The sequence below is a fragment of the Mobula birostris genome, chromosome 9, assembly GCF_030028105.1.
Source record: "Mobula birostris isolate sMobBir1 chromosome 9, sMobBir1.hap1, whole genome shotgun sequence".
NCBI lineage: Eukaryota > Metazoa > Chordata > Chondrichthyes > Myliobatiformes > Myliobatidae > Mobula > Mobula birostris.
The window spans coordinates 116,703,995-116,715,525 of record NC_092378.1 but is presented as its reverse complement, the minus strand read 5'-3'; the positions used below and the strand labels follow the sequence as shown (position 1 = coordinate 116,715,525).

The 11,531-nt window shown below is 42.5% G+C and overlaps 1 protein-coding gene across 8 annotated transcripts in view; it reads left to right on the top strand.

The window, feature by feature from the left end:
* Nucleotides 1-4,775: 4,775 nt before the first annotated feature.
* The window catches only part of fbxl18 (F-box and leucine-rich repeat protein 18), a 51,623-nt gene continuing 44,867 nt past the window's right edge, over nucleotides 4,776-11,531 (top strand). For 5 of the 8 annotated variants that reach the window (XR_011887257.1, XR_011887258.1, XR_011887256.1 and 2 more), the window contains exon 1: nucleotides 4,777-5,298. Coding sequence is in view for 3 of the 8 variants with exons in the window: in XM_072268669.1 (XP_072124770.1) it covers nucleotides 4,990-5,298 (309 nt within the window). In the remaining 5 variants the exon portion in view is untranslated. Of the gene's footprint in view, nucleotides 5,299-11,531 lie in introns of all 8 variants that reach the window. The other 3 variants (XR_011887255.1, XR_011887254.1, XM_072268667.1) reach the window with 2 other exon arrangements.

The following is an 11,531-nucleotide window of genomic DNA, read 5'->3' as shown; positions in this document are numbered from 1 at the left end:
TTGAGACATTATCTAGTACAATAGCCTTTGAATCTGAACTAGATCACATAAAATGATACTGAGCTCAACTATTTCTTGATACCACATGGAGCTGACTTCTGTAATGGTGGGGATCTGAGGAAGAGACCTGCAGATCTGCAGATGATACGAAGGCAGGTAGAAGGGGAGGTAGTGCTGAGGAAGCAATGCAATTGCAGCAGGACTTAGACAAATTGGAAGAGTAGGCAAAAAAGTGGCAGACGGAATACAGTGGGGAAATGTATGATAATGCATCTTGGTAAAAAGAACAATAGTGCGGACTATCACCTAAATAAGGAGAAGGTTCAAACATTAGAGGTGCAGAGGGACTTAGGAGTCCTTGTGCAAGAATCAGAATCAGATTTATTATCAATAGCATGTGACATGAAATTTGTTAACTTAGCAGCAGCAGTTCAATGCAATACATAATCTAGCAGAGAAAAAAATAAATAAGATAAAAAAAATAAATAAATAAACAAGTAAATCAATTATATATATTGAATTGCTCTCCACGGTACAACTATAGAAGTTTTTGAGTGTATTTGTTGACATGCCAAATCTCTTCAAACTCCTAATAAAGTATAGCTGCTGTCCTGCCTTCTTTATAACTACATCAATATGTTGGGACCAGGTTAGATCCTCATAGATCTTGACACCCAGGAACTTGAAACTGCTTATTCTCTCCGCTTCTGATCCCTCTATGAGGATTGGTATTTGTTCCTTCATCTCACCCTTCCTGAAGTCCACAATCAGCTCTTTCGTCTTACTGACGTTGAGTGCCAGGTTGTTGCTGCAGCACCATTCCACTAGTTGGCATATCTCACTCTTGTACGCCTTCTCATCACCACCTGAGATTCTACCAACAATGGTTGTATCATCAGCAAATTTATAGATGGTATTTTAATTGTGGCCTAGCCACACAATCATGTGTATATAGAGAGTAGAGCCCAGAAGGTTAATTTACAGGTTGAGTCTGTGGTAAAGAAGGCAAATGCAATGTTAGCATTTATTTCAAGGGTAATAGAATATAAAAGCAAGGAGATAATACTGAGCCTTTATAGGACACTAGTCAGGCCACACTTAGAGTACTGTCAACAGTTTTGGGCCCTGTATCTCAGAAAGGATGTGTTGTCATTGGACAGAGTCCAGAGGAGGTTCACAAGGATGATTCCGAGAATGAAGGGATTAACACGTGAGAAGCGTTTGGCAGCTTTGAGCCTGTACTCATTGGAATACGTTGGGGGGGTGGAAGGAATGGTGGATCTCATTGAAACCTACCGAATGTTGAAAAGACTAGATAGGGTGGATGTGGAGAGGATGTTTCCTGTGGTGGGAGTGTCCAGAACTAGAGGGCACAGCCTCAAAATTGAGGGGTGACACTTTAGAACAGGGGTAAGGAGGAATTTTTTTAGCCAGAGAGTAGTAAATCTGTGGAATGGTCTGCCACAGACTGTTGTGGAGGCCAAGTCCGTGTGTATATTTAAGGTGGAAGTTGATCATTTCCTGATCGGTCAGGGAATCAAAGGATATGGCGAGAAGGCAGGTGTATGGGGTTGAGTGGGATCCAGGATCAGCCATGATGGAATGGCGGAGCAGACTCGATGGGCTAAATGGCCTAGTTCTGCTCCTATCTCTTATGATCTTATAGTCTAAGAAGCAGAGATGTATATCCATTAATGACATCCTCCTGCCTTTATACCACTGTCTGCCCCTTTTGTTAAGATTTGTCCTACTGTGGAACAGGAGTTATCTAGACCTTTGATGAAGGAGTCTGTCACATTGCTTATAGGGTATGCTTCTGTGAGTATGGCTATTTCAGCTGCTATATGACTAGTCTTTGTGAAATGTCTCCCAACTTAGCATAATTCTCTGGATATTTTTGAGAAATACTTTGTAATACTTTGTTGACAAGGAAAATCAGTAATTAATCAAAGTCAAAGTAAAATTGGAAGTTCAATTTGATTATGCTTATATGGAGTTGAATGTTAATTTTTAAATTCAAGTATTGAAAAAATGTGTGAGTTGTCACTTGATAGGCATTGGGGAAGACAGCATTGGAATGCGTAACAAGTAATATTTTATAATGAAATTCCAGATTTGAAAGAGGTTGAATGACCTAAAATACAGAGGACAGAACTGTCTAAATTCTAACCATATGAAGTACGTGAATATTTAGGTACATAAGATACATACGTGTTGCTCAACAACAATTGAATACTTAGCATTCAAGAAAAGCTATTGATCGATGAACAACATTTAATCATAACTAAAACATTCTCTCACAATTCAATTTTAAACTTTCAATGCCAATCTATAATCCTACGGACAATTCTAGTATGATAGTTTTGACAAACGATCAGACAGCTGAAAGACTATCTGCTCACTATTCCCAGCATTATTTATATTTCTTTTTCCCAGTTATATAACTATACTTATATAACTATATGTTTATATAAACATAAAACTATATTTATATTTCAGATTTCCCAGCTTTGTTTCTTGGTGAAAGTGTTTGTATTTTCTCTGACACCTGTAGGTGGTGCTGTGACACAGTCTTTAATGTTGGGCTCTGCGGACATTAGCGACGTTATTATACCTGTACTTAACTCCCACTGGGAAAAAAAATGCCTGTTCAGAAATCAGGCAGTTTTGCAGACACAAATAAGAATGTTTTGTTTTAAATACAAAAATTGGAGACTGTTAAAATATATCAATGATAATGAGAAGGAACCCTGACCTCCTGACACACAATACAGATATGCATGGAAGTTCTCTTACCATCTCTTTGTCTGAGCTCAGTTAATACACCACCACTTGACTATGACGTCATGGATCGTCCCCTAGTAGGTCATTCAGAATTGCCATTAGGAAAATTGCAGATTTCAATTTTGGTACAACTGGTGCCCTAGTTAAAGATCCTGATGAAGTAAACTGGATTGGCCTTCATTTATATAGCATCTTTCACATCCACTAGACACACAAAATGCAACTTAGCGTTAGTGGAGTACAACACTGTAATGTAGAAATATTGCAGTCAATTGTACGTAACATAATCTTGTGAAAAACAGCCCAATAAAAGTGACATAATTTGAGGGATAAATTTTGGACATAATACTGGAGAGAATCTCTCCTGCTTTTTTAAACTAACGCTTTTATAAAAATCTGAATGGACAGATGGAACTTGTTTAACATTGCAATTAAGAGACGTTAATTCTAACAGTACTCAGCACTCATTCCCAGACTGGGAGTCCGTAGTGGAGCTTGTGTTTGACCCTTTTAACTTTAATGGTTGTTATGATCTCGGAATCCATTGACTAAATCAAGGATGGTGACAAATCAGCATAAAGAAGGGAGACTGAAAATCTGGCCGAGTGGGGTACCACGACAAACTCTCACTCAATGTCAGCAAAACCAAGGAGCCGATTATTGACCTCAGGAGGAGGAAACTGGAAGTCCTCATCAGGGGAATCAGAGGTACTGAGGGTTAGCAACTTCAGATCCCTGTGTTATCATTTCAGAGGATCTGTCCTGGGTCCAGCACGTAAGTGATCTTATGAAGAAAGCACTGCAGCACCTCTACTTTCTTAGAAGTTTGCAAAGATTCCGCATGTCATCTAAAATTTTGACAAACTTCTATAGACGTGTGGTGGAGAGTATATCGACTGGTTGCATCATGGCCTGGTTTGGAAACACAAATACCCTGGTAGAGAAAGCTGACAAAAAGTCATGGATATGGCCCAGTCCATGGTGGGTAACACCCTCCCCACCACTGAGCACAAGTATACAGAGTACTGTTGCAGGAAAGCAGCATCCATCATTAAAGATCCCACCGTCCAGGCTATGCTCTCCTCTCATTGCTACCATGAGGAAGACATACAGGAGCCTCAGGACCCACACCACCAGGTTCAGGAATAGTTATTACCCCTCAACCATCAGGCTCTTGAACCAGAGGGGATAACTTCACTCACCCTGTCACTGAACTTTTCCACAATCTATTGATTCACTTTCAAGGATTCTTCATCTCATGCTCTCAATATTTATTGCTTGCTTGTTTGTCTGTTTGTTAATTAATCCATTTTTTTTTTGTATTTGCATGGTTGATTCTTTTCTGCATGTTGGTCATGGTCCATCGTGTTGGGTGCGGTCTTTCATTGATTCTTTTGTGTTTCTTGTAACAGCCCACAAGGAAATGAATCTCAGGGTTGTGTGTGGTGACATATATATAATTTTATAATAAATTTATTTGAACTATAAAGCCGGTAATAGCTTCGATAGAAACTTCAAAGGCAAATACTCATAGAAGAGGTTTATTTGAGTAGAACCAGCTTTAGCACGAAAGGCTGGATTTGTTGTCCATTTGTTGTGCTTTAGGATTCTATGAAAGTGAATCGGGCAACGGGACTAATTGAATAGTTCTACCTGGCACTGGTAAGGTGACACATGGTTCCCAACAGATGGCACGATTGTAGGGCACCTCACAGGCTGGAGTCCATCCTCAGTCGGAGACAACGTCATATGGCAGGGTATACTTTTAATTCAACGGAATAAATTCCTAAATAAGACTGGAATATGTTTCTAACCTGGGCTGAATATCTGGATGGGTGCACTCCTTTATTATTTTGCAGGCTTTCGTAATGGACTCTGCGCCCCCACACGAGGGAGGGAGGGAGGTTTGTCAGCTTCTCCGGAGGGCAACACCGCGGCCTCCACATCAAGGAGACGGGCTGAAGAGCCTCGGATGGCGGCGCTGTCTCTGCGCTTGGCCGGGCTGCGTTCGCCGGAAACAGGGCTGCGTGGGTGCGAATGAAGTTCCGGAGCGACGCCGTCAGTTTCTCCGCGCCGGGACAGTGCACCCGACGCTATTGTGGGTGTTATTTGGAAAGCCGCTGTTAAATACAAGCAAACATAAATTGTTGATTTTAACATTGGCTTGGCTGGGTCCTGCAGGTGCAGAGTGAGTGTTGAAGGGTGATGGAGAGCGGGGAGGACCCGGAGCAGGATTTGGAGCTAGACCTGGAGTTGCACCTGGATCCGGATCCGGATCCGGACCCGGACCCAGAGCACAGGCAGAAACCGACAGAGCAGGGACAAGAGCCCGAGCAGAAGCAAGGAGGATCCCTTAACCTGACCGAGTTTTCGGACGAGATCCTACTGAACATACTGGGTTTCGTACCCAGCTGTGACCTGCTGTTGAATGTCAGGAAAGTGTGCAGAAAGTTAGCGGCCCTCTGTGTGGATAAGAGCCTGGTCAACTATATCTCTCTGCACAAAGAGTACCAGGTAAGTACTCGTCCTACCAGGCGGGGATCACGGTTCACTGCGACCTAATTAGAACCCTGTGGCACCAGTAATGCAATTCTAGTTATTATATTCTAACAACAACTGCTTTAAATCAGAAAAATAGTCCAAGTGTTTTTGTTTCGGGGTGATTACACAAAAACTGATATTTGTCTACATAATACTTATTTCAAGACAATTGGCAAAAGTTGTATCAAAGAGGTAGATTTTTAGGTGCTTACAGAGAATAGGGGAAAAAAGACCAAAGGGTTTAGCGAGGGATTTTCTAAGTTGAGGGTCTTGGCAGCTGATAGCATATGTGGCATTGGTGAGGTATGACATCTAAAGATAAATAGAGGAGTACTGGTATCTTGGAGAGTTAAAGCCAGGAGAATATAGACATGGGGATGGGTGTGACCAAGCTTTAGAAACAACAGTAGGATTTAAACAGCGTGGCATTGTTTACAGAAGCAATATAGGTCAGCAGGGCAAAGTGTGAATAGGAAAATGTAATTAGGGACGTGGAACTTTGGCCCCCAAGTGTTGGATGAGAAGAATGAGGGAAGTCAGCCAGAATGCTGTAATAATCAAGTGTGGGCAACACAAAAGCAAGGATGGTTGTTTTACAACAGGCGAATTAAGAGAACCACACAGAGGTGCAAATTGGCTGATGTTGGTGCCAAGTTGTGCTGATGTTTACTGTGGCAAAGAGTCTGATGTTGTTCAATGAAAATGTCAGCATAACGAAGGGAGATAAGAACAAAAGAACTGTAGATATTGGGAACCTGAAATAAAAACAGAAAACACTGAGAGCACTCAGCAGGTCAGACAGCATCTGTGGAAGGAGAAGTAAAATGAACTTTTTAGGGCAAGTGTGTTTCTTTGTCGAATGAAATTAGGGACCAAAAAAGATAGTTTTGAAAGTGAAAATAGTTGAAAAGTATTTCTATTCCTGATTAGTAGGCTAATATTTGGACAGATATGAGTCAGTGTAGAAATTAAGTGAAGTAGTTGTGACATAGAACTTGGTGCTGCCAGTGTCCTTGTGGAAGTTAGCAGATTGTGACTGGTGTTATTGACTGTGATGAGGTTCTCTGAAATGCAAAGAGCAGATGCTGGAAGTGCTTGTTGGTCTGACAAGCACTTCCTCCTGCGGAGGAAAAGTGAAGTTACTAATTGCAACTTTTTGTTGGAAGCAATGCTTTAATAGTCATACTTTATTAATCCGGAGGGAAATTAGTTTTCATTCCATAAATAATAACTAGTAATAGAACCATAAATAGTAATATGTAAATTATGCCAGTAAATTATGAAATAAGTCCAGGACCAGCCTATTGGTTCAGGATGTCTGACCCTCCAAGGGAGGAGTTGTAAAGTTTGATGGCCACAGGCAGGAATCACTTCCTATGACGCTCAGTGCTGCATCTCGGTGGGATGAGTCTCTGGCTGAATGTACTCCTGTGCCCATCCAGTACATTATGTGGTGGATGGGAGACATTGACCAAGATGGCATGCAACTTAGACAGCATCCTCTTTTCAGACACCACCGTCAGAGAGTCCAGTTCCATCCCCACAACATCACTGGCCTTACGAATAAGTTCGTTGATTCTGTTGGTGTCTGCTACCCTCAGCCTGCTGCCCCAGCACACAACAGCAAACATGATCGCACTGGCCACCACAGACTCGTAGAACATCCTCAGCATTGTCCGGCAGATGTTAAGGGCCTCAGTCTCCTCAAGAAATAGAGATGGCTCTGCCCCTTCTTGTAGACAGCCTCAGTGTTCTTTGACCAGTCCAGTTTATTGTCAATTTGTATCCCCAGGTATTTGTAATCCTCCACCATGTCCACACTGATCCCCTGGATGGAAACAGGGGTCATCAGTACCTTAGCTCTCCTCAGGTCTACCACCAGCTCCTTAGTCTTTTTCACATTAAGCTGCAGATAACTCTGCTCACACCATATGACGGAGTTTCCTACCGTAGCCCTGTACTCAGCCTCATCTCCCTTGCTGATGCATCCAACTATGGCAGAGTCATCTGAAAACTTCTGAAGCTGACAAGACTCCATGCAGTAGTTGAAGTCCGAGGTGTAAATGGTGAAGAGAAAGAGAGACAAGACAGTCCCCTGTGGATCCCCAGTGCTGCTGATCACTCTGTCGGACACACAGTGTTGCAAGCACACGTACTGTGGTCTGCCAGTCAGGTAATCAAGAATCCATGATACCAGGGAAGCATCCACCTGCATCGCTGTCAGCTTCTCCCCCCAGCAGAGCAGGGTGGATGGTGTTGAACGCACTGGAGAAGTCAAAAAACATGACCCTCACAGTGCTCGCTGGCTTGTCCAGGTGGGTGTAGACACGGTTCAGCAGGAAGACGATGGCATCCTCAACTCCTAGTCGGGGCTGGTAGGCGAACTGGAGGGGATCTAAGTGTGGCCTGACCATAGGCCGGAGCAGCTCCAGAACAAGTCTCTCCAGGGCCTTCATGATGTGGGAGGTCAATGCCACCGGTCTGTAGTCATTGAGGCCGCTGGGGCGCGGCGTCTTCGGCACAGGGACGAGGCAGGACGTCTTCCACAGTACAGGAACCCTCCGGAGCCTCAGGCTCAGGTTGAATACATGGTGAAGTACTCCACATAGCTGAGGGGCACAGACTTTGAGCACCCTGGTACTGACACCATTCGGTCCTGCAGCCTTGCTTGGGTTGAGACGTTTCAGCTGTCTTCTCACCTGTTCAGCTGTGAAGCCCACTGTGGTGGTTTCGTGTGGGGAAGGGGTATAGTCATGAGAGCAGGGTGGGGGACTGTGAGGAGGGGTAGGAGGGGAGAGTGGAATATGTGTTGGTTGGGGGCCGACAACAGATTGCTCATGTGTGGGATGGGCAGGGGCCACACTGTCAAATCTGTTAAAGAACAGGTTAAGTTCATTGGCCCTGTCCACACTGCCTTCCGCTCCTTGTTTGCTCACCTTGTTTGCTTTTCATGCTGTTGGATAATCTAATTCCAACACAAAATTGGAATGATCTGAAGAAATACAAATTACTATACTTCATGTCCATATTTCACATTCAAGAAAACAATTACTTGGGGGTTTGAGGTTGGACACTGTTTCTCATTGTTTATTTCAAGGATTTTAAGGTCAAGGTCAGTTGTGCTGTCGAGACCTTCATTCTGATTTTTAAAAACCTACAATTTTTTCCTTCTGTGTTTCTATATTGTATCTGCTTCTCTATCTAGGCAACATCAAAAATATTTCCTATTATTCTTTATATTTTGAATTGTTAATTATAAAAATCTAAAATTTATCTTATTATGTAATAATGTTTCATTGCAGTTGACTTTAAAATCCACCAGTTTCAATTAATTGCCAATTTTGCTTGTGATACCTAAATCATAGTAAGCAACAATGTACTCTTATCAAATGTGCTGTTTAAACAAAGATCTTTTGCTAACCTTGTAACTCACTTGTAAACACAATGGATAGTATAAAATTATGCACACAAGTCTGGACACTTGGATGATGAGGTGCATCAAGTTTTTATGATTTTGGGAAAGTTGTGAGGTGATATTAGCTAACGTGATCGTAGTATTAATAATGTGGTCGTGAATGGGGAAAATGAATTCCTGATTCTTTACCCTACCTTAGGGAGGGGTAGGGGATGAAGTCAGGAGTGTAGGGTTATTGGTTTCCAGGGATAGGATGAGTACCTGCCCCGTTGAGGGTTAGGAGGAGTGGACTGGCAGTCAGTAGTGTGGGGTTATCAGTTACCTTGGATTGGGGGAGCAGCTGCCCTCCCTGCCTGTCTGGTGGAATGGCAATACAGAAGCAAGGGAACTGCAGGCCCGTGAGCCGTGCCTTTCTGGTAGGAAAGTTATTGGAAGAGTTAGGGACGGGATTCATTTGCATTTGGAAAGACAAGGACTGTTTAAGGATAATTAATGTGCCTTTGTGCAAGGGAAATTGTGTCTGATGAATTTGATTGAGTTATTTTTTGAAGAGGTGACCTAGAAAATTGAGGTTAGGGTCGTAGATGTTGTCAACATGCACCTTAGTAAGGCTTTTGACAAGTTTCTGTATGATGTGGAAGGTTAGAGAACATGGGATCCATGGTGAATTTAGTAGACCACAGTATAGGAAGGACATGATCAGACAGAGCGAGTACAGAAAAGATTCACAAAGGTGTTGCCTGGAACAGCAGAGGAACATTGTTTTGTTTGATTGTGTATGTGTATAGTCAGATGACAATAAACTGGCACTTGAGATATTAGGAGAGATTGGTTGGGTGAGTCTGTTTTCCTGGAGTAAAGTCAGCTAAGAGGCGACATGATGGAGGTGTATAAAATGATGGGTGTCATTGATAAGGTTGATGGCCATCTCTGTTTCCCATGACTGCTGTGTCTAAAATTAGTGGTCCGAGAGTTAAGGTGAGAGAGAGGTGCTTTAAAGGGAATCTGAGGGGTAAATGTTTGACACAGAGAGTAATTGGCATTTGAAATAATCTGCCAGAGGAGATTCAGGTGAGGTGGTAGAGGCAAGAACAGTAACAACATTTAAGAGGCACCTTGATATTTACAGGCCACCTCCAAGTTAAGAACAGGCTCTATTTTTTATAGACATCGATAGTTTGATTTTGTTAATAAATCTGAAAATGCACAACATCACTTAATATGGAAACCATGTCTCTTCAGATATGAATGCTGTTGATGAGGGCTAATTCACATTACAAGGGTACAGAATTCGAATGCCCCATGCTCAGTTTCAGTAGGTCAATAGGTACATTTAATGTCAGGGAAATGTATACAATATACATTCTGAAATTCTTTTTGATGGGCTTGAAGTATAATTGATGTTAAGTTGTTTAATAGAGCATCTTTGCACAAATATCAGTGGAAGTGATTGCTTGTCAATTTCCAAAGCAACTCTCCTAACTTAAAGCCTTAAGCAAAAATGGTATCCAGACGAGGTCACATGCAAACTTTTTTTCAAAACTCTCCGCTTCTTTCTCAATAAGTACCTATACACTTTTATCACCCATCAAGATGGCCTTAAAGCCCTCCACTTCTTTCTCAAAGAACCAGCCAGTTCCTCTCCACCACCACCCACCTCCGTCTGTCAGAACTGGTCCTCACCCTTAACAATTTTTTCTTCGGCTCCTCCCGCATTTTCTAGACTGACAGGGTAGCCATGGGCACATGCATGGGCCTCAGCCATGCCTGCCCTTTCCTAAAACAGTCCATGGTTCCAAGCGTTCCCTGATAATGCTCCCCAACTCTTCCTCCGCTACATTAATGACTGCATTGGTGTTGCTTCATGCACCCATGATGAGCTCATCGGTTTAATCAACTTTGCCTCCATCTTCCACCCTGCCCTTAAATTCACTTGGTCTGTTTCTGACACCTCCCTCCCCTTATTTGACCTTTCTGTCTCCATCTCAGGAGAAGCTGTCGACCGATATATTTTATAAACCTACTGATTCCTAAGCAAGATAAGTATTATTTTTGTTTTGTACCATTTTAGAGTGAAAAAAAGGAAAGGAGCACCATGCAAAAGTTTGGGCACCCCAAGAGATTTGAGCTCTCAGATAACTTCTACCAAGGTCTCAGATCTTAATCAGCTTGTTAGGACTATGGCTTGTTCACAATCATCGTTAGGAAAGGCCAGGTGATGCAAATTTCAAAGCTTTATAAATACCCTGACTCCTCAAACCTTGTCCCAACAATCAGCTGCCATGGGCTCCTCCAAGCAGCTGGTTAGCAGTCTGAAAGTTAAAATAAATGATGCCCACAAAGCAGGAGAAGGCTATAAGAAGATAGCAAAGCGTTTTCAGGTAGCCATTTCCTCAGTTCATAATGTAATTAAGAAATGGCAGTTAACGGGAATGGTGGAGGTCAAGTTGAGGTCTGGAAGACCAAGAAAACTTTCCAAGAGAACTGCTCGTAGGATTGCTAGAAAGGCAAATTAAAACCCCAGTTTGACTGCAAAAGACCTTCAGGAAGATTTAGCAGACTCTGGAGTGGTGGTGCACTGTTCTACTGTGCAGTGACACTTGCACAAATATGACCTTTGTGGAAGAGTCATCAGAAGAAAACCTTTCTTTTCCTGCATTCTCACCACAAAATTCAGCGTCAGAAGTTAGCAAAGGAACATCTAAACAAGCCTGATGCATTTTGGAAACAAGTCCTGTGAACTGATGAAACTAAAATAGAACTTTTTGGCTGCGATGAGCAAAGGTTTGTT